General features: G+C 34.8%; 2 protein-coding genes across 2 annotated transcripts; one reads left to right on the top strand and one right to left on the bottom strand.

The window, feature by feature from the left end:
• Nucleotides 1-98: 98 nt before the first annotated feature.
• LOC122281731 (ribosome biogenesis protein BRX1 homolog 2) lies at nucleotides 99-5,231 on the top strand. Its single transcript, XM_043093480.1, has 9 exons — nucleotides 99-236; nucleotides 480-702; nucleotides 785-926; nucleotides 1,412-1,490; nucleotides 1,671-1,795; nucleotides 2,300-2,401; nucleotides 3,917-3,985; nucleotides 4,068-4,166; nucleotides 4,892-5,231. Exons 2-9 carry the CDS (start codon nucleotides 509-511, stop codon nucleotides 5,021-5,023), a joined length of 942 nt encoding a protein of 313 aa, XP_042949414.1. The 5' UTR covers nucleotides 99-236; nucleotides 480-508; the 3' UTR covers nucleotides 5,024-5,231.
• A 4,311-nt stretch (nucleotides 5,232-9,542) lies between these two features.
• LOC122281732 (stem-specific protein TSJT1) lies at nucleotides 9,543-11,050 on the bottom strand. Its single transcript, XM_043093481.1, has 4 exons — nucleotides 10,754-11,050; nucleotides 10,373-10,613; nucleotides 10,084-10,204; nucleotides 9,543-9,870 (listed from the first exon to the last, which is right to left on the bottom strand). Exons 1-4 carry the CDS (start codon nucleotides 10,963-10,965, stop codon nucleotides 9,680-9,682), a joined length of 765 nt encoding a protein of 254 aa, XP_042949415.1. The 5' UTR covers nucleotides 10,966-11,050; the 3' UTR covers nucleotides 9,543-9,679.
• Between the last annotated feature and the right edge of the window lie 15,579 nt (nucleotides 11,051-26,629).

Below are 26,629 nucleotides of genomic sequence, written 5' to 3'. Positions count from 1 at the left end.
ACAAGGGGCCCTTACTAACCACCAGAGGGGCCTGCATCATTATACTAAAGCCCAAAATTCAATCCAACCAATGAAAACTCCGCCTCATGGGCCTTGTTGGGCCCTAAAGTTTTAGGGTTTACGTTTCGGCTCCTTCTTACAGCTGAAGGGTTTATCGGCCGTGATCGTTCGTTCGTTCGTTCCCTCTGTATCCAAGTCGTAGCGTTGCCCTTCAACTCTCTCCGGCTGCTTATTTGGTATCGTCTTTCGCAATTTGCCCTTATACAAGTTTTTAACTCAATGAATAAACACTTCTTTTATTTTTCTTCTTTTCTATGTAATCCGAATCCCAAACTATGGATCGAACTTATCGTTTAGCTTTGTTTTTTGATCTTTTTTTCTTCTGGGTGTTGATGTTATTGTCATATTGTTTTCCAAATATATTGTTTTGGTGAAAATTTCAACTAATATGCTTGTTATGGATGTTTTGTTGTCTTAAGAGAGAAAAAGAAAAGAAGAAGAAACAACAATGGGGAAGAAAAGAAAACACAGTGAGACGGAGGTGGCACCGCCAAAGAAGGATGTGAGTGCTGAAGAGAGACCTAAAAGGACGCTATTGGGTTGGAAAGATAAGGCTGAAGAAGTAAAGAAAGAAAGTGATTCCATGGGTTTCAGGAACAAGGAGAAGGTTCTGGTCACTTGCTCGCGCCGCATTAATTTCAGGTAGAAAATCTAGTTTCTTTGCATTCCCCCCGATGGTGAATTGTGTTCGTTTACTGTTAGATTGTTCGTGTGTTGTGTGCAGGTACCGGCATTTGATGTTGAATATAGTGTCGCTCTTGCCCCACTGTAAGAAGGATAACAAGGTCGAGTCGAAGGCTAGTAAGGGCACCACTTTGAACGAGCTGGTCGAGCTAAAGAGTTGCTCTTCCTGTCTTTTTTTTGAGGTGATTTCCTTTAAATTGATTTACTAATTAGATCCTTGTCTGTTGTCGCTGTTTGTTTATTTAGCTAAACATGACATATAATATAATAATAATAATAATAATAAGAGTAATTTCCGAATAGATGGCATGTAGAGTTTATTGTTCCAAATTTGTAGTTGTAATCAATCTGATAAAAAAAAATTGTAATTGTAATCCATGGCTATACTTTCTGTGTACGTAGACTCTGTCCTTTGCATTTTTAATAAACTTTTTGATTACTTATAAAAAAGAATTGTATTGGTTGATTTAAGTTGAACTATTGCGTGCGAATTATGGATATGGTTTTTCTTAATCATGTATTGTTTTGGTATCTACAAAGACTGACTGTTTACTTTTTAATTATTTGCTGGTTATTAGGATATGTGAGACTACTTTATGGATATGAAACTTTAGTTTGCTCTACTTAGTTCTGATGTCCAGATATAACTTTTTTTTCCCCATTTCAGTGCAGGAAACATCAAGATCTTTATCTATGGATGGCAAAATGTCCCAATGGGCCATCTGTCAAATTTTTAGTTAATGCTGGTATGTTTCTCTTGTGGTTTCTAACGATGTGTTTGTTTAATAGTGAATGTCTAATGGAAATAAACCATTATTAGAAATGAGATCAATTGATTTCATCCCCAATTATATGGTTAATATTTTTGCATCAAAATTTGATAAATGATGGGCAACGGATGTGATTCTTTTTCCTTTCCCTTTCAGTGCACACAATGGAGGAATTGAAGCTTACTGGAAACCATCTGAAAGGGTCTCGTCCTATTTTGACATTCTCAGACAATTTTGATAAAGATGCCCATTGGAAACTTTTGAAAGAGTTGATAATTCAGGTATTTTCGTGCTTCTTTCCTCTGAAGGAATAATTCTGTCAAATTAAGTTGTGGATCGCATATTGATTTTCCCTCTACTCAATGCAAAGGCAAATATAAAATTGAAGTCTAATAAAATTTCCTTGTGTGATGTTTTTCAAATGAAATATCCTGATCTATGTGGTAGACTTATTCATAGTATACCAAAAAAATAAAAAGACTCACTCATACAATAGCATTGGCCAATCGTTATATTAGCCAAAACTATTTCAATGAATGCTTACTGTTATACAATTTACCTAAAAAACTGGTTTTTCTTTGAATGTGGGTCTGTCTGATATCGCTATGATTTGTCGTGTTGAAAAATAATGTATGAACTCTTGCTTGGTTGTGGTTGTTTCTGATCAATTATTTAAAAAATATAATCATATCTTAGCTTGGGGATTTCATGATACTATTTTTTAAAGATCATTAACATTGTTATCAGTTGCATGTACTGACATATTCTTGGTTTCACCTCCCCAGATATTTGGAATACCAAAGGAACACAGGAAATCTAAGCCTTATCATGATCATGTATTTGTTTTCTCCATTGTTGATGACCACATATGGTTCCGGAATTACCAGGTTGGTGAAAATATAAATTACAATCTGTGTGATGTAAATTATGTAGTAGTATTCATAATGGAGGCTTTACTTTAAAGTTCAAAGGTTGGTGTTGGTTTTCAGATGCATAATATTATAAATTAAAACCTTTTAACATGTAAGGTGAGTAAAAAAAAATAGGGTTTTCAGATATATAATATTGTAAATCTTAGACATCATAGGTTCTGTTGTTTGGCCAAAGATAAATAGGGAGGAATTAATGTAATCTTACTAATTCATTGCATATATTATATAAATTTATGGATTTAGATTTTGTCAAGAGTCCCCACCCCCAAAAAAAGAGATTGTCCTGCATTTGGCAATTGGTTTCCAGCCAGGGTCAATTTTAGTTTGACAGCCATAAAAAAATGTTTTCAGTTGGATCTGATTGTTGAATGTGTATGCGAATATATTATATTAGATATCTTTTTTGATAGGTAAAATGGTAATTACATCTTATATTAGATACCTTGGATCCCTCAATAGCTGTTGGCTGGATGCCACAGGTGGTCATACCATTGGATGCTTGTATTCTATGAACAGATTCTATGTTGATGCATCTTGCTGGTGGTTGGTCAGGAGTTATGAAGTCTAAGATTTTGGTGGCTCTACATGGAGTCTGTGAGGAAGGAAATAAGGCTCATTAAGGATGGCTTAAGGAACTAAGGCAACCTTTTCATATGGATGGCTTCCTTTGTGGAAGATCCTTACAAAAACACAACTTAAGGGAAACGCCAAATTATAGTCATGAATTAGTGTTGTTTGTGCAAAACGAGTGAGCAGTCCATTGATCATCTACTAATCCATTGTGAGATTTCCACGACCTTGTGGAATAATTTCTTTGCTAGGGTGGGTGTAGTTTGGTGATGCCAAGAAGGGTGATTGGTCTCCTAGCCTCATGGAGAGGCCTTCCGGGCACTTCATAGATTGCCGCAATTTGGAAGATGGCTCTGATTTGCCTATGTTGGTGTCTTTGTAGGGAGATGAATGAGAGAAGTTTTGAAGATCATGAGCTGTCAATGGATGAGCTTTGAACTTTCTTTTTTAACACTTTGTTCCATTGGTCAATTGGAATTTATTTTAATGGCATGAACATTCATGAATTTCTTGTATCACTAGAACATCAAGCTTGGGTGTTGCTCTTGTATATGTCCTGTGTACTTGGGCTCTTGCAATAAAATCTTGTTTTCTAATAAGTAAAAAGGCTTGTTAAGGACATAATTCACCATCTAGGCTAGGCTTTATCTTGTAATTTTCACAAGATGGTTCCTTATGTATACTTCCTATGTACACGGGCCATGCCTATTTTATTCTGATCAAGAATATTTATCTTTTACTTATCAACAAAAAAAAAAAAAATTCACAAGATGGTTTCATGTAGAGCTTGCATTTGTAAATTCCTTAATCTCCAAATCTAACAATATGAGGCAATAATAATACATTTGGAAATTGTTAGTCATAATATTGTTGCTTATTTTTCTTGATTTTCTTATGCAGATATCTGTACCTCATAATGAAGCAGATAAAGTACCTCGAGGGGGCCTAGAGAATATGACCCTTGTTGAGGTTTGCAGCGGTTTGTTTTTTATTTTGTGCGCTTTAACAGGTACTTGTGATGGTAGTTTAATTCTGAAGACACTTGGTGTAGGTTGGTCCACGATTCTGCTTGAACCCAATCAAAATATTTGCTGGCAGCTTTGGAGGCCCTACCCTCTATGAGAATCCATTTTACATATCACCAAATCAGGTATTCTAAGAGCATCCTCATCCCATTCCTCATTCCCATTCCTATAATTTAACTCAAAATCACCTTTCCTCAAATTTTTCCCTAAATTTTATTCATCTTTCAAAAACCTTCTACATCTCATTCCCCATCCCTATCTCTATTCTATTAAAAAATATTTTTCTATTCTTTTTTTATTACTTTTTCTTTCACTTCTATTTACAAATTTAACTACTCAATATTTTTTCTTATTTTTGGAACTATTATTCTAGTGAATATTTTAAACAAAAATTTAAATTATTTTTTTGTGAATATGATAATATTTTTAAAATTAATTTTTTTATATTTTCGTAATTAATTAAATTATTGTTAAAATTATTATTTAAAACTATAATAAATATGAGTATGGGAGAAAGTGTAGATGATTGAAAAATTATTTATTTTATATATTAGAATAAAATATTGATAAAAATGATTTAGGGAATGAATAGCGAGTCCCTAAATATGGGGACTTATTGTTTATTCCCTAAATATTTTCTCTAAAATAGGGATTCTGATGTGGGGGGTATTTTGATCAAAACTTCAAAATAAACCTCAAATTATGGAAAATATGGTGCTTTAGAGAACCGGATGGGGATGCTCTGTCTTGGCCTGCACTTTAGTGTTTAAACTCCTTTTCTCACTCCATTTTAACTCTTTCAATTCTTTTTCTTTTTAAATTCATAATGCTTGTCGTTTGGTGCTTTCAGATTCGAGCTTTGGAGAAAAGGAAAAAGGCTGGGAAGTATGCAAAGAAAGTCAAAGCAAAGACAAGAAGGAAGATGCATGAGCTATCGAATCCACTGGAGCCTGATGAGTTTGCAGAAATGTGGAAAGAATGACAGATTTGAAGACCTCACCCTTTCTTGTAACAAGGAACGGAACTTCCTTTTTCACCTTGTATTATTATCAAAGATTGAAATGGCAGATTTTGGTTAACTGCTCCTGCCTTTTAATGGTGTTTCATATTGGCCCCCAGTTGATTAGCTTGTGTATTCAAGTTGGGGCATGTTGAGATCATCTATATATTATTTGCTTCTCTTGTTCTCTGGTCTTTTCTCCTATTGCGTCTCTTACAAAGATAAGAAATCATTCTTATATGATCCTGCACATCTCATATAATTATTTATAGGTTTAAATCTCATCGTTGTTGTGTATTCCGTTAGAAATGTGTAGTGCTGCCAGTGTTTCTTAGTTTTATTTTTGATAGGTAAATAAATTTTATTGATACATGTAAATAGGCCAAGCCCGAGTACACTGGGAGTATATAAGAAAAAAATCTATTTACAATCTAAGTGTTATGGATAGTAGCATAAAAGTCACTAAGACTCGTTCCATTCAAAACTATAGTAGATGCCCAAAGGAGTAGAGTGTGAAAGAAAAAAGCTTGAAAAGCATCCAGAGAGCGTTCCTTATTTTCAAAACAGCGGTCATTTCTTTCGGTCCACGTGCACCGCATTAAGCATAAAGGTACCATCTTTCATACAGTTGCAATCTGGCGATTCCCTCTTAGCCCTTGCTAGCAAGACACTAAATCGATCACCCTCCGTGGCATGGCCCAAGCAATGCCAAGTCTCTAGAAAATCTCATACCATAATACCTTTACTGTGTCGCAGTGAAGGAGAAGGTGGTCCACTGATTCAGCATTGTGTTTGCATATGAAACACCAATCTATTATGACGAGTCCACGCTTCCTTAGCTGGTCTATGGTTAGTATTTTACCATGAGATGCCACCCACCCAAAGAAAGTGACCTTGAGGGGAACCTTGCTTCTCCAAATGCTCTTCCAAGGGAAGGCGTTGGGGGAGTGATTCGTCAAGGTCTTGTAGTACGAACGGACTGAAAATTTCTTATTCCCTGTGCATGTCCATAATAGTCTGTCTTCCCCTCCAGCCCTGATCTTCAAGTCATGTAGCGCGCTTTAGAAGTCAGTGATGGGGCCCACCTCCCAATCTTGTGCTGCTCTAGTGAATCTCACAGACCAAAGTATGAAATCAGCGGTAAGACACATATTTTCAGCCACTGAGGAATTCTGATCAAAAGCTATCCTATAAATGGAAGGGAAAGCATTTTTTAGAGCGACATCACCACACCAAATATCATGCCAAAATCTAATTTGTGTGCCCCTTCCCACCACAAACCTACAATGACCACGAAAAACGTCCTATCTACTCTAGATAAATTTCCAAACTCCCACACCACAAGCTTCTCTTACTTCCTTTGTGCACCAGCCACCCCACACACTTCCATATTTGCATTCTAAGATATTTTTCCATAAAGCGTCTCTCTCAAGATGATACCGCCATAACCATTTGCCAAGGAGAGCCTTGTTGAAAGTTCTCAAATTCCTTATGCCCAAGCCACCGCAAGACAGAGGGGTGCATATTGTATTCCATTTGATTAAATGGAATTTCCTTGTATCCTCTAATCCTCCCCATAAGAAATCCCGACAGATCTTCTCCAGTCTATTCGCCACTCCTGCTGGCACTGGGAATAAAGAGAGAAAGTACGCTGGAAGGTTAGAAAACGTACTTCTAATAAGAGTGATTCTCACCCCCTTAGACAAGTAGATTATTTTCCACCCTACCAGTTTTCCTTCAAACTTCTCAATGATCCCTTCCCACAAAGACTTAAATTTATGAAGGGCCCCCAAGGGGAGTCCAAGATACTTCATAGGCAATGATGAAACCTTGCAACCCAAGATGGCTGTCACCGTACTTAGGTTGTCCACTGAGCCCACAGGGACTACTTCTGACTTGGATAAATTCACCTTAAGGTCTGATACAGCTTCAAAACAAAGAAGAAGTGCCCGTAAGGAGCGGAACTGTTCCTAGTCTGGGTCACATAAAATCAATGTATCGTCGGCAAAGAGAAGGTGGGAGACTATGGAGCTGCCATGTGTGGAACCGCCCACCGTGAAACCCGAGAGAAAACCCTCTTCCACCGCCCTTCTCAGCATTCTACTTAGCACATCCATGATAAGAATAAATAAAAGTGGGGAGAGAAGGTTCCCTTGTCTCAAGCCCCAAGAACTGATGAAAAATCCTTCAGGAGTGCCATTGACCAAAACAGAGAATTTGACTGTTGTAATACAGTGCTTTATCCACTAGCACCATCGTGCTCCAAAACTGTACCTTCCAAGGATATACAACAAAAAATTTCAATGCACGTGATCAAAAGCCTTTTCCATGTCTAGTTTACATAAGATACCTGGGATGTCGGATCGGATTCTACTCTCTAGGCACTCATTGGCTATGAGGGCTGAGTCAAGAATTTGTCTTCCTTTCACAAAAGTGTTTTGGGACTTCAAGATGATCTTCCCTAGTATTTCGCTCAACCGCTTCACTAAGACTTTGGAAATGATTTTATAGACCCCACTTATGAAACTTATGGGACGGAAATCATTCACTTCCATCGACCTTGCCCTCTTGGGAATGAGGGCGATGAAAGAGGCATTGAGGCTCTTCTCGAATTTCGTGAAGGCATGAAATTCAATAAAAACCTTCATAAGATCCTCCTTGACAATGTCCCAACAAGCATAAAAGAAAGCCATTAGAAAACCATCAGGTCCCGGGGCTTTATCTTTATTCATACCTTTTAACACTCCAAGAACCTCTTTTCATCAAAAGGCCTCTCCAACCAAGCCGCGCTTGAGTGATCAATGGAATCAAAGTCTAGTTCGTCAACCTTGGGCCTCCAAGTGTATTGCTCCGTCAAAAGCTTCTCATAAAACTGGACAATATGCTCCTTGATGATATCTCTACCCAGTAAAACTCTGTCATCCGCATGGAGGACCTCTATAGCATTATTTCTTTGATGGGAATTTGCAATTCTATGAAAGAACTTTGTGCTCCTATCCCCTTCCTTCAGCCAAAGGGCCCGTGATTTTTGTCTCCATATAATCTCCTCTATGGCAGTAACTTTTTCCAAATTAGCAACAACCGTCAATTTTCTTGCCCTATCATCATCTGATAATGTCCTTTCTACTTCTTTTTCATCAAAATGTTGTAGTTCTATGAAGAGTTTATTCCGCTGGTCGTAGATGTTCCCAAAGACTTCCATTTTTTTAGATCATTTTTCAAAACTTTTAGTTTCCTAGCTAGTATAAAGCTAGGAGCGCCTGTGAACTGGTAAGATGCCCACAATGCGCTGACTCTCTCAACGAACCCATCCACCTTTAACCACATGTTCTCAAACTTAAAGTATCTGCGTCTCTCTTGAATACCCCCACAGTCTAGTAGAATGGGAAAATGATCTGAGCAAAACCGAGGAAGCCGTTTTTTATATAGTGTGGAAAAGTGGGTTTCCCAAGAGGAAGAAACGACGAATCTGTCTAAATGCGACCATACCCTTCCATTTGACCAGGTAAAATCTCTCCCTGCCAAGGGGAGATCCACCAAGTCTAGATCAAACAAAAGCGTGGAGAAATCCGCCATGGCTGAATCCGAGCTAGGAACCCGAATCGCTCAGTCGAAAATCGAGTGATGTTGAAATCACCCCCTATACACCACGGTATATCCCACCAACTGCAAAGGCCAACTATCTCATCCCAAAGAAATTTCCTGCTACTATCATAGTTAGGCCCATAAATAGCTGAAAAATCTCAACAAAATCCATCATACACATTAGAGAAAGAGTAAGCTATTGAAAATTCTCCAACACATTCATCTATAAGGTTAATTGCTCTTTTGTCCCACAACACCAGAATTCCCCTTGAAGCATCCTTAGAAGCAATAGTGGTCCATCGACAATGTCACAAGCTTCTAATGATGTTTCTATCGACATATTTTAGTTTCACTTCTTGAAAACAATTAATATATACTTTCTATTCCTGTAATAAGTTCTTGATTGCGAAGTGTTTTTTCGGGTCATTCAAGCCCCGAACATTTCAAACTAGAATCTTTGGCTTCATGGTTACATGTTATCGCCCATCCCTTCGCAGGCAAACATCTACCACGATTCGTAAAGGTTGATGTTAGAAATGAAAATTTACTATAAAGCTACATCCCATTTATTCGATGACAGTGCCCATCAGGATGTATGGTCAGTCATAGTTAAGTTAAGCTGAAGACCCACACATCCTAAGTTAAGTTCCCCGAATTATTGATTCACTGACTTTGTTACTATTTGCTAAATTTAATAAAAGCCTTGGAATTTCAAAACAAAAGAGAGTAGTTTTGCTATTTTTGTCTTTTCGCATCATATCGCAGCATAGATGGCATGTATTTACCTTACTTTCGGTACCTTTTTTGTCTCTTCTCCTTTTGTCTTTATTTGGGATTCCCCTCTCTATTTTCCTTACTTGAAGTTAAGGGGAAAGAAAAAAAATGGGTTCCCTTGAGAACATTGTACAAGGAGACGAACATCCAGAAGATCATCCCATTATTTGTACTCATTCAATCATAAAGAAAAACAAACATAAGGTACAACAAATAAGAACTTTGACAGAGACGGACATTGGGCAAATCCAGGGAACAATTGGATCCACATGATTTTAGCTAACGTGAATCCCACTGGGTCCAATTGGATTCACTTCCCACACGCGGAATGCTATTGACCCTTGTGTACTTATCAACCTTGAAGTTGGCCCCACACATGGCCCCTTCACTGTCTACCCTTGGCATTGCTTTCATCTTGTTCATTGGATGCTCAAAGCTCATCAAGCCTCCCTCACTGTGGAACATACACCCTGCAAAGACACAAACCACCACCATTCTAGGCCCATGTTATTCTTTTCACATGTAAGACAGAGATGAGAGAAAGATCTGGTTTCCAACTTTCCATTGCATGCAGATGTTTGGGCAGCTTGATTGAAGTGAATTTGATGGAGAAATTCATTCTATATTCTAAATGGGTAAACCAGGGAACAAGTTTAAATCACAGCTAAAACTCCTAGACGTACCTGTTGGGAAGGGAGCAAATGATTTGGCACAGCCCGCTTTTATGACCTCCAAATCATCAGAAATCACCACAGAGCCATCAGCGGCAATACCCCAGTACAGCTTAACTCCACCATCAGAACCCTACAACCGTAATGAACGTTTTTATGAAAGGTCACTACCAAGCAAATCCTCAATCATGCCTTTGGAATCAGTTTCAAATTCAGAAAGAGAGAAAGAAGCACACAAATTCATTGATGCTTGCTAATCTTTCCTTGAGGTGACATGGGTAAAAGGACGAAAAAAATATACCAGTGCAGCAAAGACAGTTCCAGTCTTGCTGTCGTAGACAACAAAGGCAAAGCTGCCATCAAGATCCTTGATAACCTGGTCCGCTGGGTACGGTCCCCGGTCTCGAAGGGTCCTGTACGCTTCGATCACAAACATGGCCTCGTTCGTGCCCTTCGATAGACCGTACTGCTTAATGAGTGAGAATAGGTTATTCAAGCTCCCCAAGAACAGGCAGTAGATATCTTCAAACCCACAGAACAACCTGCAATCAGCCACAAATACAACTCAAACAGTTCACTATATTCCTTTACTTTTCCCGTTGTTTATAGAACTCGTTCTAAGAGACACATATATACATCCCATACATATTATATATAGAGGAATTGAGAGAGATATTATTACCTTTGACGAAGTTGGCAAGGAGGGTCAGGGCGATCATAAGCAAGCACAGCTGCATCTGCAAAGCTCATGGAGGAAGTGCTGTGAGGATGACGAGAGAGGAAATCATTGAGAGTTTCCTCGGGAAGCTTAGGCTTCTTAGCGCCATTGTATGATGCAGGACTGTTGAGCTCCTCAGGGGGGTGAGCAAAAGCCTTATGAAATATAGCCAACATTTCTTCTTTTCTATGATGTTTTTAGTCTTTGAAACCCAAGTTTGATCAAAATAAGTAGTGGACGGCATGAAGGGAAAGTCGGGAGGGGTCCTAGTAGTATTTATATTGTCACCTTATTAGTAAAAAGGCCTGATATTAAGGTGGCAGTTTTTTTTCAACATTATGGTGGGCGTGGATCCTTGCGTGGTGGATAAGGATTCTCGAACTCCGAGATGTTCTTATCTTTCTCGTTTCCCTTTTTTTGTTTGTTTCTAAAAACTAGTCTTCGATATTTATTTTCTTTTGAGAACCACCCAAGTTCTAACACCAGTCACACCACCATTCTTACTCGTCAACTTTTAATGTTTTATTATATATATCTCCGAACACAAATCACTCTTTGTTTTTCAATTTTTATGAATCTGTGTTCTCTTCAACAACTCCTTTTCCCCGTGCTTGATCTCATTACTGTGAAAATTCAAAACAATGCTCATCTCCTCAAATGAAACACCCCTGTCGAGACCAAACAAGGTTTGGGGAAGATAAAAGTCTCCAATGCATGCATGTAATAGCAATATGTGAGCCACCTCACTGCCTTTACCTTCTTTACTTCAGCTAATTATTATTAAGAATATAACATAAATAATTAATATCTTATCTTCTTATCAACTCAAATTTTTAAAATAAATAATGATTTCATATGATATCAAAACAGAGATTCTGAATTCGAATATTGAATATATACTCTATTCAAATAAAGATCCTGAGTTCAAATACTGAATATATATTCTATTCTATTTAATTAAATATTTTATTTATTAAATCTACACGTAAAAAAGAGTATTAAAAATATAATATAAATAATTAAAATTTATCTCTTCCCATAAACATGTAGCACATGGTGCAAAAGGAGATCTATAAAAAAAATTCCAGTCATTAATACAAGTTTTTTACATTTTAAAAACAAAAATTTTATTCTTAACATAAATACGTCTTATGTTGGCTACATAATGTTAATTAAACACGTCATCTTGATCAAACTCATGCAAGATGTGTGACAAAAGAATTTTAATACAATGTTTTATAATTTATGTGAAATAGTCAAAAACAGGTTGGAAAATAGTTTATTTTATTTAATTCGTGGAATAGGATATGGTTTGCTACAGGCGAGCGACTGCCTATAGGCCTTATCTAAAACAGGAAACAGTGACAAGGATAAGACTCAGCTCAGCTGCTTTTAAACTGCTATACTTCGAGTATTCTGTGGGCATTGGGTAAAAAGAAGTACATGTTGTTTTCAAACTCAGGATTGACTACGGAGCACATTGCTCACCCTTATCTTTTGGTGGATACCCATCTATCTCATTTTGACAAGCAATTTTGGTTTGTCTTTAGCCCATACCTGGCTTCCAGCGGTCCAGCCTCTATATAACTTTGGTCATTTTATTTTTATTTTTCGATCTGCATGCAAAACCTCATCCAAAAGACGGTACATTGTAAAATTTAGCTCCATGTTCTTTCATTATAGCAACATAATCAAACATGGTTATTTACTAGATTTTTGGAGCCACTTACGGAGTTCTATTGTTGGACGAAGGAGAAGATTACTATCATTTAAATTAAGAGAACCGTTACAGATATAAAATAATTACATAAAATAAATTCATAAACTGATGTGGTTTTATGAGAATCCGTTAGATCTATTTTATAATAAAAGTGATTTTATAATCTGACGTACTATATCAAATCAGGTCAATTTATAACTTTATTTTTGTATAATTTCTCTACAGTTAAAATATTTCCCTTAAGTTAATTAGGAGAGCTTTTTTGCATGGGTGATGCTAGGATAGTAACTTTTTTAGAGCGAATTTGTAGGGCAACCAAGCTTTTTTTTTTTTTTTGGGGGGGGGGGGGGGAGATAGATTTATGTAAATTGTAGCAGTGCCCTGCTTCTGCTCTATTTGAGCTGAAAAGGTAAAGAGGAATGGGGCCGGGCCTGCGGTGACAAGTTTCTGGTTACAGCTCGCACTAGGCATGTTACAGGCTGACCAGTGGTCTACCGTGTGCATAACTATTGGGCTGAAGCTTCTTTTTTGTCTTTTTCTTTTGTTATCGGCATAAGGTATTCGGAAATAAGGGCCCGATTAATTTTAGGCTGCACAGGCCTATATAAGATAACGAGTCTTCTGCTAGTGTAATTAAAGATAGTCCAAGAGAAAATCTCCAGTCCGATGGTCTCAAAAGTGAATCTGGAATTTCGAATCCAAGACGTCCAGTTTACATGGCCAGAAAATGCTAATACTTCTATTAAAAAAATTAAATAAATAATCTATGAGATGAGAAGATTAATGACAAGAATTGAAGGTGCCCATGTGCTGTAATAAACAAGTGTTGAAGTTTCTTGTCTGTGACGAATGGAAATACGCATAGAAAAAAATGTCTTCGTGTAGGAGATATGGGCAAATTAAGTAGGCCTAGGCCTTAGAAAGCGGTCCAAACAGGCATTACCAATGAAATTGTTGTAGCCCATGAAGCAAGACTGAATCCTGGGAGGCCCTTGCTCATCGTATAAGTGCACCCAAAAAAGGACTAGAAATTTAAGGTTTTAATTCCTTCCAACATATGGAGCAGGCCCACGACCCAAGATTGGACAGCACTTGCAGTTGCTTGTCCCAAAAACCTCAGATCAAAACACATATAAAAAATAACCCTTCTTTCGATGTGCGCGCTCGAGAAGAGTCATTACAATATTTTACATCAGGCTACAACGGCAGTACCATACTTCCAATTGCCCTTCTTCTGAGTTTCGAGTTAAACAATACTGTCTCATTAGAAACTACAAAAATAACACTTGAAACAAAAAAAACGCAGACACGGGTTAGTAGTAAAAGGTTTCCATAACATAACCCAAAACCAAAAGACATCATTGTCAATGATGGAAACTTATCTTACTCTTAGTTATTATCCTCATAATTGGAATTTGAATTAAATTCTATCATTTATAGTGGCGATGTAATTATCTTTAAATTACTCTTAGATCATTTAATATACATTGATCTTAGATTTGACTCATGTTACTATAAGATAATAAGATTAGTGCTATGTACAAATCTAAGTTGAGCAATCCTTGTGTAGATCCTTTGTAAAAAGTGGAGTCACTGTCTTATAAAAAGATTATATGAAACTTGCATATTTGTAATTTATAAAATCGTTACTCGTAAAACAACGTTTAATTAGAAAAAGTTATATTCAATTTATAATATTATTTAAAAGAATTTATATCACATACAATTTATATAATATAATTTAATTTATAATATTAAAATATATTTTTTAAATTAAATTATATAATGTAAATAGTTATTGTGTAAAGAGATTATTAAAATTTCACTCATAAAAAAGAAGAATTTTACTATATATAAGTAGAGTCGCGCACTAATCTGTATATTAATATTGATTTATTCATAATTAAAATTTAAATTAATATTATTTTTAATAAAATTTACTTTTTGATCAATCATATTAATATATAGATTAATGTATAATTATACTTATAATTATATTTTTTATTAAAAAATTGATAATTAAAATTGTAGACAAATATTAGAGAAATAATTTCGTCAGATACAAAGTACGAAATCATTAACCTAAGAAACACATGGGCGGCAGGGTATCACGACTCGTAACAATAATGTGGGCAACGCCGAGGAGGGATCGAGTAGTCCCGTCGACAAAAGTTGGGGAGCTTTATCTATCAACGTACATTGAACAGAGGAGCAGGTCCTAAAAGTAGATAAGTTCCCTCTCATTTCAGCATCCCTGGTCGTTGTACGTAGCAGGCACCAGATGGAGACTACGTTACCGGACGACCTTATTTTTCTCTTTTCTACTTATCTGTCACATGTGAAACGTACGGTCTATTGAGAGACAGCTCATATTTTGTTGTCTCTATATGCAAACTGTGGTGTGGAATCATGTGCCTGTCTTCCTGTCATCACTTTTATTTTTATTTTTTCTTCTTCGTACCTTTTCGATCTGTTTACGCGTTTTTGGATCTATGTGAATTCGATCTTGTATTTCGAGTCGTTCGGATCAATAATTAGCGTTATTGTTTTAATACTATTATTTATTTCTTTCTTATGCACCATCAAAGGAATATAATGATAGATTTTAAAATTGTATTTCCTAGTCCGAACAACTCCACGTAAACCTAATCTAATAACTTACAACTAAAAAAAAATAAGAATTTCAATGTGGTGAGAGACCCTTCCAATGCTAAAATTAATATATGATTTTTTGTGTTGGCTAAGAAAAATTAATAGTGTAAGTATCCAAAAAAAAAAAAAAAAGACTCCCCTCAACGAGGGTATGGATATTTGTACCAAGCCCAAGCTTTCCTTGCAAGAGAGATCTTAAGATGTCAGTTTACATTTGGGTCAGATCCTGCCGTCAGCTTCCCTGCTAGGTAGTAATGTGGTAGGGCATAGTTGTGGTGACCACTAGCGCCACAAGGAGTACGTTGAGGCGTGCCTGCCTATAGGGAGCATTAAATGTAGTGTGATTTCCTGGATGTGGGGTGTCCGTCTCTGTATCCCATTTAATTCAACGTACCATTGATTAGGTGCGCCCACTCTTAGACCTGCTAAGTCACCGGAGCTCTGGAGTATGGACTGTTCTTGTCTTTTACTTGTAGAGACCTGTCAGCCAGTAGAGATGTCAGGTGATTCTCGATTGACACATATTGTCCAGCTGTCTTGACTCTCTGTTGTTGGATTCACTTGACCGGCTTGGTTTGGCCCATCCCTTGCTCTTGGGCCCTGGGTCCTACTAGGCTTTATGAACTGAGCTCATTGGGCCCGATCTGGCCCCGAGGATAGCCCTCCTCATAAATGGTATGTCCAAAACAAAAAAAGGGATGAATTCCAACTTCTTGTTAATTATTACCTGTTCTATATGCTTCTACTTTTTTCTATTTTCTTCGCACACAAATATATATACAACTAAAATTTATGTTTTGTACGTTGAATGAAGAAAATTGAACTTGGGGAGATTGATACCCCGATTGTTTAACAAAATCTAAACTATCTCATCTCATTATTATAACTTGTTTAAATTCCTATATAAAATATAATAAATAATTTAATTTTTTCAAATCTCAAAACAAAACTAATATTAAAAATTTATTTTCAAAACATCTCATCTTATCTGAACTGTGCAACCGGAAAGAACTATATCATGTGAAAACTGAAAAAAAAAAAAATATAAAACATGTGTGATATGTTATTATAATTCTTTGAAAAAAAAACACGTGCGATCATGATTCTAATTAGAACTGCATGTAACTGTCTATGGAGTTGGTAAAAGATATTGTTTGGGGTTAAAGATTCATATCAACGTGTTCTAGATTAATTTATTTTCCTAGTCCACGATATAGATGCTAATATACGATATAGATGCTAATATATGTGTATGGTTTGTTATCCGAGGTCAATTAATTGGACTACATTTTATTTTCATCCATTTATATTCGCTGTTATCTCCGTGGTCTAATTAAATATCCGAGCAAATAGGCTGGTGATGGGTCTCTTTCTAACTAACTAATAAACAACGTGAGAGATTGAGAATCGGAATAACATGTTATATACATTAATATATGGGTCGATTTTAAATAAAAAGGAGATTATGCTCAGCGAACAAAGAGACAAACTGCAGCCAGCCTTTGATCTATGGAGCTGATTATCATTTAGCTGGTCCAGATATAAAGTATCTTGCTTATACAATGAATATGCTCTTGATCTTGATCTGTAAAAGGAAAACAGATCGAACATCATGAATATATGCTTTGCATGTTTACTTGTATTCTTTATTGTATTGCTTTTTGTAAAACATCATATCGGCATTGACTGTAGACAAGTGGGAGGGATTTTCCTTGTTTAAACTATAGGAATTGCATGCTGTCGGTTGGTCTATTTATTTTCGATGGAATTGGCCGTAGCTCAAATAACGATGAGAGGGCCGGTCATTTTCTTTCTTTCTTTCTTTTTTTTTTTAAATACAAGGGCAATAAATGGTCAAGACTAATAAAAAGAGTAGCTGAAAATGATGATCTGATTCACAGTGTATATATGATATGAATGCATGTCGTGATCTGACTCGAGTAGAAAAATTACTCTATTTTCTCTCTCTCTTGCATGTATGTATATACTTTATAATGGATTTGAATATTGGAACAATTGGTCATAAAAGGGAACAAGCAAGAGTCATGCACCTTCCCCATCTTGATCCAGCCTTTAATTTCCTTCAGAATGGGGGCATTAATTAATTTGAGGGTCCCCAGGCCGGGCCAGCCGGTCCATGCATATGTATGTATGTATGTATGTATGCATGCATGCCTTGATCTCCTTCACGCGTAGTAATAAAAGACAAAAAACTACGTACGTGCAATATTTCGTGCATGGTCCTGACTCATACTTGCGTGGCTGAAATTGGACAATAAAGGTAAAGACATGATGATGTTATTGGGTGAAATGAGTATTTGTTGTATATATTCACACAATATGACAATCATATACGCATGCGCGCATTGGGGATTAGAAACAAAGATAGACAAACATAAACGAGGGAAAACCGAAGTCAAATTTTAGCTCCAGCACTTTTAATGATCTAGTCAAGATTCCATCACTCGCACAGGCGGAGAATGTGACACTACTGGCTAGTGACTACCCTCTACAAATATTCTTCTCTAATTGATTAAGAAGAGCTTTTCGTCGTCGAACATGTTTATCGTTCGAATTGGCTTTCGAGTTCTGTTTCCGAGAACGTCGTTTCTATTGTGGCACATGGCAATGATGAATGTGGACGACTGCATGCAGTGAGAGAGAGAGAGAGAGAGAGAGAGTTGGCATTTTGTCTAAAATGACGGTGGATTTTTGTTCACACGCGTTACGATGATAGTAAATATATATATTTATATATGCATTATCGAATTGGGTGGCACTTTCTGTTGCCACAACTTGGTGCTACATCATTTCCGTACATATATGGGAATACATATAGGAGTACTCATGACCAATCAACTTGTTCGAAGATATCACGGGGGTTGTTGACCTTAACACAATTACTTGACAGTTTGATCCGTTAGATATTTTAAAATTATAATTAAATACTTATACTTAAAAATAAAATTATTAATATTTTAATTTTGATATTTTTTTATTAAAATTATAATTTTAGATTTATAGTTAGTTTTATATTTTTTTATATATATTATAATTTTAACATTTATATAAAATTATACTAAATTTAATCAAGTCAAATAGATTAATTTCATATTTGTTCAATCCATTTTACATAAATGGGTTGAAACAGGCCGAGTTATGTCATGTTAATCTATTTTATAATATTCACCAACGGGTCATGTCGTGTCAACTTGTTATATTAATGAGACATGTTACGGTTTAAAATTTTGACATAATATACATACTCTAACATGAAATGAATACGATCCATTAACATAATTCCATACTACTAAATTTAATGATATGTTATATTTTAAGTAATTTTTTATTTAAATAGTTAAGTAATGAAAATATTAAAATCAATAATGAAAATTAGCTTACTCCATTATAAAGTACAGTATATATTAAGCCACTTCCCTCACCATCGGCTGGCGGCCGCCTGCTGGCTTGCTAGTTAGACCAAATCTGCGACAACTCCCATCCTGCGGTTGATCAAATCTTAAGTTAAAGAACTAAAAATACACGTCGAAGTCCAAATTAGAGTGTTAAATATATATATATGTATGTATGTATGTACGTAATTTATATATATATATATATATATATATATGGCCGGGAGCTGTTCAGGCAGAGGAGCAGCACCACCGCATGACCCAGTTTAAAAGGTTAATTTCTTCTGATGTACGTGATCGACATGATGACATGCGTTAGAAGTTTGTAACATTTGGCGTTGCGATTAATTTGGTGTTGCTGTTGTGCTCTTTAATTAATTAATATCCATATAATTATTTATCTTTGATTCTGTAGTACTCACTCTTGATCATAACTAGTACTTGACTTGATTTATTTGCCTCGCCTGGCCTCCACGAACTCATGTAACTACTAATTTAATTGAGCACATGGCCTATATATATATATATATATATATATATATATATATCATATATGTGTGTATGTGAGAGAGAGAGAGATTAATCTTTTTCTTAATAGTACTGCTGTTAAAGAGAATTTGATCAGGAAACGTATTAACAACATGTTACTTAATTAATTAATACAGTCAAGTGAGCTTTTTTATTTAAGTAAATACCATAAGAGGAACGTGTCTTTATTTTTATTTTTAATTTTAGTGAGAGCACTACGAGAGAGAGGAGGCATACAATATGAGATATATCATCTATGGAGTCTTTTTTACCCTGAATTAGGATATATATATATATATATATATATGGAGTTTTATTTCTAATGAAAAACTTGAATACAATGCCAAAAACCTGACGGTCAGATATTGACATATAGTCACATTTTTTAAATGAAAATTTTGAATTTGAACCCTCCACTCTCTTATAAAAAATATTTATATTGGATATAATGATGACCATTTTTTTTATTAATGCTATTTGATCTTTTAATTAATATAGCAAAATATCTAAAATAATACTACATATAATCGTGGAGTGTGCAAACGTCACTCAATCATTTTGAATAAAAGTAAGGTTTACGATTAAAAATTTTTTTAAAAAAAATTCATATAAATTTTGTATTAATTTTTTTTAAAAAAAATATATATAATATTTACATAAATATAATTATAAATATTATTTCTCAACCATCTAACGATAGTACTGAAATATTTTGATGGGATCCAGTGAGGAATCTTGGTCCAGAAAGATGCCCATTTCCAAGTGCAGGGCGGTACGTACCCCTGGCCGTGTTACGGATATCGAACAAATATGCGTGCGTCCATGTCAGCGAGCACGTGGCGGGTCCTACTGGGTATGTCGTTTTCCTAGTATTTAAAATATCACATGGGTGAGTGATGAGGGAGGGGAAGTAATTATATTAAAGCATTTTAATTGTGGGCCTTGGTTCTGTTTGGAAATCCACTCTTCAGAGTTATTAGTCATAATCTGGTGGGCTCGACCGCATATTAACGTCAGAGATTTAAAACAGATCATCGAGGAGAAAGTTGGTGTGATCGTCGATCACAACGTCACGTGTACACATTTTGATAAAATTAATTAGAGCTCGTCTAAACATAAAGATTTGCATGATACTGTTTCTAGAGATTCCTATTTTTTTTTTAGTGTCTTATCTTGTAATTCAACGTGATCACTTGGATTTTGAATTATTCTCCATCTTACCGGTTGAATATTTAAGAGGATTTGAATCTCAAACATCCTATAGAGAAATACACGTTTACTTGTTTAAAAAAAAAAAAAAATCTTAAACAAATTAGACATGTAAAATAATCCTTGATCGAAGAAAATATTATCATAAAATTTGTATTTGTAAACTAGTTTGAAAGGTATATCGACCTTCACGCGTCTAACATGTTAGATTGAATGTTTTAAAATTTAAAGTTAAGACTGAGTTTAGATGCCGAGGTGATCTTAGTTGAACTCACTCTAATAATTAAACATAAACTTAAAAATTAAAGTCTCTCACTGATCTTGATATGTCAGTGGTACTAAGGATATTTATAAATTATTACAAGTAAAAAGAACTCATGTTACCATCCTTGCATTTCTTCAAATTCTAGCTTTGATATATTTATTGTTTCTCTCTCTTAAAAGCTGAAGAAAGAACAAATTAATAACTATGCATTAGCAAAGCTAATCACTTTTACCCAAAGTGAGAAGATGCTTTAACCTTTAACTTCAATATATAAATAATTAGTACCATAAACTATAAAGCAAGCATTACCTAAACCTATAGGGATGATAAGTTTCACATGAATGTCCGACTCACCATGATTATGGATCATAATCAACTCAATAAATGATCAGGCATATGCACAGCATGGGATATTTACACATTTTCCTTATTTGGTAATTGCATTCTTGGAGAGACTTCACATTGGTTTGGCATCATGTTCACAGTTGGCATCCGAGGCTGCGTGCAGGCCAGTTCTGATCTGATCTGCCTGGCTACCATCCACACCAAGACCCAACTACCCAAATGAAAGAAAAAACAAATATATTTATACTTCATGACTTAAACTAAAAGCATCTTAATTTAAAACCATGCATTTTCTCTCTATAAAATGGTTCCCATGATGGACCCTAATTATATATATATAAATATATATATATAAATATATATATAAGAAGATGACATAATCCCAATTTTATTAAAAAAACTCTCACTTGTGGTGGAGAAAAACCGTAGTTACAAACTGATGTATGAGGGATACCAAAAAATAAATAAAAAAAAACCAAAACTCATGCGTAAAAAATCCTTAATAGTCAAATCATTCAAATACAATGCCAATAGAAAATGCAAGAACCTAACTCAAAACCAACCGAGCATAGGACAACCTGCAAGAAAAAGCAAGCAAATAAATATGGAGCATATAAACAAAACAAATAGAAAAAAACTTATCAAGCACAAGCCTTACGAAACCCTTAAATAAGAAATGTCCAATTTATCCATGCGAATAAGATTTTTTAAAAAACTGGGCAACTTCTGATCACCAGACCAATTAGAGTTCAAACCTTCAGCACCACTATTTGTTAAAAAATTAGAAACTGTATTACTTTCACGAAAAATATTATTCACATAATAATCCAGACAAGTAAGGATGTGGTAAAAAAAACAAATGAATATTATTGGATAACAAAACAGATGGATGTGGTAATCTAAATCGTTCCATCACTTGATCATCATCAAGACTTTCCCTAGCTAAGAGCAGTACGTTTAATTAAGGAGAGTATGAATTAAAACACACCGGCCATAAATAATGAATGGCTGTAATGATCATGAAGTAATCTCACATGATAATAAGGAGCTAGCTATAGCAGTCGGCCTTAATTTCTCGACCAAATCGTGGCCCCATCCAACCTCTGTTTCTAACCTACTCCGATCCGGTCTGATCTTGGAGCCTGACTTGTAACTATGCATGCATGTGTGAGTGTGACCCCACCATTTCCATTAATCTAAACCGTCCGTTTACAGATTTGGTTCCCGATGGGTAGATTTTTTTCGTCTTGTACGTCATGTAACATAATGAATGGACCACGTACGATAATGTCCGGCCATATGTGCTAGCTGCATAATCATGGACGTCATTTTCAGGACTCAAATGATATTTTCAGGTCTCAAAATGATAATGTCCACATATATACTAGATCAAAAAACTATAAGAGCTACGTACGGACGGACGAATGGATCAACATCGACCGCGTTTATAATTGTTTCATCTGAATATTTTTTAATTATATAATTCGAAAAGCTATATAATATACATACTTTATAATTTTACATCATTAAATAATATTGTGAAATCAATGGATTAGAGATTTGAATCCAAGACTCAAATGATCAAACCTAAATAAGAGTTGTAGTACTCTAATTTATAAGTTGTTCTTCGATCCTTTTAGATATAAGAATTAATACACATGAAATCAACACCGATATTTTTAGCTCGATCACGAGACTTCTCTACAAAATGGCTGCGAGTTTTAAGTAATATGCCTAGCCAAGTAGTAGTCCTACACGCCGCCGGGATCACGGCTAGCTAGCTAGGATAATGGGTGAATATATACGACCAAAACAGGAAGTACGTACCATGTGGAAGAACCAAAGTTGATGATCAGGCTCACAAATATTAAAAAAAAGAAAAGGAAAAAAAGAAAAGAGTCCAGAAGTAGAAAACGTACAACGACGATCGACCACGTACGTAGGATGACCTAGTAATTCATGAGAAGGTTGCTGGAATGGAAAAGAGGTTAATGGTCGGTCATGATCATGTTTTGCATGCACTATACTAGCTATAAATTTCAAGCGTGTTAGCTTGTACTACTACTTGTACACGATTAATTAATTGTGAAATCTTTAAGTCGCTAGCGCTAGGCTCTAGCTACCTACTACGTCATAGAAAATTAATATTTAACAATAATATCATATATAAATAGAGAAAGTATTCATAAAATTGCTAAATTAAGACGTTATTATATATCTTATAAGTACGTACATCTTGAAATAATAAAAACTACACGTTATCATGCATGTAGTCTTCATCTAGCTAGCTAATTGATTAATTTGTATATACAATTAATATGGGAAATTAAGACCAAGTACGTATATATAAATTCAACAAGAACGTACGTAGTACTGCCACTATGTTTGCAATAAAACGCCGTTGTTTTACACATGGAATTAAAAGCCCATAAAAGCATGCACGCATATCAGTTTCGTAAATTAGAGTGATAAATTACGTAAGCGGTAAGTACGTATATATTTACGTACTTCAGAGCTAGTTATAAATTGTAGCATTTCATGAAAGCTTGAAATTCGAAACCCAGATTTCGTTATTTCTGAAAAATAAATCGGAGAAATATTTTAAAGTTTAGAATTGAAGCGGAATTAAGTTTTACATGAAAAGCCCAGTACACCCCATGCATGCTGGTACATTAATATATGCAGGCCGCCTTAACAGTACTGGTAATTAGTCCAACTAATAAGCCTTAAATGATTTTAAACTCGTGGTTATATATAGATCAACTACGTACAAAGGTGTTGAATAGAGATCATGATGCTGAAAAGGCTCAAAAGTTTAGTGAAAGCAAATCTTTCTGATTCTCAAGTCGGTTTGTAGAGTATACTATTTACATCATTTAAATTATAATATTTAATTTATAAAATTCAAATTGTTATTTTTTAAATTAAATTAAAATTATGTTATGTAAATACTTTATTAAATGTGTTTTATAAACCGGCTTAAGAATATAATTTTTCAAATTTGGAACCCAATTACCAGTAATGCATGCATAGCCATGATCTCTAACACTTCAATGGTAAAAAAGAAATATGCCTCTTTATATATATAAACGATCAAGCCGGCATGCATACACGCTGCATATAAATACATCATATGACACATATATATCATGTATATATATGAAGCCGGCACTTAATATTTAATACCCACCAGGGAAAACTTAAGTAATAAATTTCCTTTCGGCAACATAGAATTATATCATATAATTAATATAAAAGTAAAATTATATGGAGGTGAGATCTAGAGAGTTGTAGATGGCCTAATTGCCTACATTAATTAGGATTTTTATTAACTATATATGAAGCTGAGGTCCAAATTAGCATGCAAGTGATTCTCGTATGAGTGCATATATATATATGAGACAAAGTTGTTTCGTAGATCGAGTAGGGTCACATGATCGAGACGGTACGTCATGCTGATCAAGCTGCAATCGCCATGAACAGTGAGTTTTGTATGCATGCATGTTGATTATCATTATCGTGAGTTGACAAAGTTGTTTCGAAATAAGTATACATACATACCCGGCCATATATATATATATATATATATATATATATCATTAGGTGAGGTAGCACCTGGGAGCCCACACGTGTGTGTAACGACACGTGGTCCCTCACACGTAGGCCGGGTGCATGCAATAATGGTCACAAAATAAAATTTATAAACTAGTGAAAGAACTATTCATAGAAAGGGTAACTTTGTTCGCGCGTATGGTGTTTAGCGGTGGTTGAGAATGATCAAACTTGAGAGCGAAAGAGAGAAAATAGGAGGAAGAAAAAGAAAAAGAAAAGAAAGTGAACTAACTGACAGAGGATTAAGGAGGGGAGAGGGAGGACCACTCCCCCCCACCCCCAACCGTAGAAAGGAATCTCCCTAAAGAGGTGATCATGTAGAAAAACTCTTGATGAGAGAAGTTGAGGAAACATGAACAAAGAAAAAGAGTACCATACGCGAAGTTAGATCTAGAGGAAATCGTGAAGGACAACATTGGGAAGGGAGGGAGCCCTATTTGGAGTAGCAAATTAAGAGCACAGCCACTAGATGGAGTTCACAAAATATATAAGAAAGATGAAACCATTTTTACAAAGAGAAATAATATTTATAATTTTAAAATTGTATCTCCGCATATTTTTTTAAGAAAAAATAGATAAGTTTAAAACTTACATGAAAAAATTATTTTTTAATCGTGAATCTAACTTTTCTTAAAAGGGAGTACTCGAATCTTGTACAATACTATAAACTTATATTTAACGTTACTCTTTTATAAAATATTCTCTTTGTATTTTTTTCTCGTAAGGGTGGACAATGACTGATATGATCGACTCTTAAATCATGTCTTAAGTATATAGCGTCACACCACAAAATTCAAAGGCTATAGCGCTCCAATGGCTACATTCAATTAATCGCATATTACCTATCTCCCTATCTTATCATTAAAGTTGACATACTCTTCTATTTGTGGCAGGTGAAAATTAACGTAAGTTCCATTGGCGAAACCCCTCTACAAACCATAGAAGTACACTCCTTTCTGTTGTAATACCACGTTGTGACAAGCAATCAAAATCGCTGTTATAACACAAGTACTGGATAGTTAAATCAACTCTGTTCATGGAGGGCTCTTTTGGACACTTGATTCTAAAATAAAACTATTTTAATCATAAAAATATTATATAAAAATAAATTTATAAATTGATGTAATTTGATATAATAAGTCAGATGTAAAGTTATTAAATTTAACGAATTTTTTAAAATCATATCAATTTATGAGTTTACTTTATATAGTCTCGTTATACCTAAAGCAAATGTCTTTGTAAAAAAAGAAAAAAAAGATAAACGGACATGAGAACAATTTGACTCCCCTACCTTTTCATTGTCTCTCTCTCCTTTTAACTTATACAAATTATGTACATACCGATTGTAATAAAGATAGTGTTGGGATATTTACTTACCCATCTCTTGAATATAATAATGAAAGTAATATTAGGTATAAATTCTACGTAAGCAAATCTCGGATTTTGTAAAAAAGTGATTCTTACTAAAAATGAATAAATTTTTACAATTTTTTTTTTTTTTATATAAAAAGACTGCGTGTGACTTGTCCATATATAATAATAATAATAATAATAATAATAATAATAATAGTATATTTACGAGTTGCTTAAAAGAAAGACTTAATATATATAAATTTGTTGAGCTTATGACCAGAGAAAAAAGTAATCATTCAAATCTCCAAGCTGGAAGCCTGTAATTTAGATAATATATGATAGATATATAACAATAGAATATTATATACAGAGAAATGCTACACATCATCCCACACCACACACTTTATATATTAAAATATTATTTTTTATTTTTTATTTTTTATTTCATTTTATTCTTATTAAACTAATTAAATTATTTTATTTATCATCCATACACTACATATTTATTAAAGAAAAAATAAAAAAAAATAAAAATTAATATAGTGTATGAAATATGAAGATGACAAGAAGAATTTTCCTTACATAAATGATAAACATCTGATAGATATATAAAAATAGAATACATATACCCAGAAATACCTAAAATTGTAAATGGACCCCTCACATTTTAGTATCTTGTACTGTTCCCACGTTGGGCATCCAACTCGCTTATTGGCTTCTTACTTATAAATACCCATCCCATT

This window comes from Carya illinoinensis, chromosome 11 (assembly GCF_018687715.1).
Source record: "Carya illinoinensis cultivar Pawnee chromosome 11, C.illinoinensisPawnee_v1, whole genome shotgun sequence".
In the NCBI taxonomy this organism is placed as follows: Eukaryota; Viridiplantae; Streptophyta; class Magnoliopsida; order Fagales; family Juglandaceae; genus Carya; species Carya illinoinensis.
This window is presented reverse-complemented; position numbering and strand designations above follow the sequence as displayed.

Excerpts from the sequence above, each read along its gene's own strand:
- LOC122281731 (XM_043093480.1), top strand. The coding sequence starts at position 509 with ATGGGGAAGAAAAGAAAACACAGTGAGACGGAGGTGGCACCGCCAAAG. Across the intron at positions 1,796-2,299 it reads TGAAAGAGTTGATAATTCAG|ATATTTGGAATACCAAAGGA; the intron begins GTATTTTCGTGC and ends TCACCTCCCCAG. Across the intron at positions 4,167-4,891 it reads TTTACATATCACCAAATCAG|ATTCGAGCTTTGGAGAAAAG; the intron begins GTATTCTAAGAG and ends TGGTGCTTTCAG.
- LOC122281732 (XM_043093481.1), bottom strand. The coding sequence starts at position 10,965 with ATGTTGGCTATATTTCATAAGGCTTTTGCTCACCCCCCTGAGGAGCTC. Across the intron at positions 10,614-10,753 it reads CCTTGCCAACTTCGTCAAAG|GTTGTTCTGTGGGTTTGAAG; the intron begins GTAATAATATCT and ends GGCTGATTGCAG. Across the intron at positions 10,205-10,372 it reads GAACTGTCTTTGCTGCACTG|GGTTCTGATGGTGGAGTTAA; the intron begins GTATATTTTTTT and ends TTACGGTTGTAG.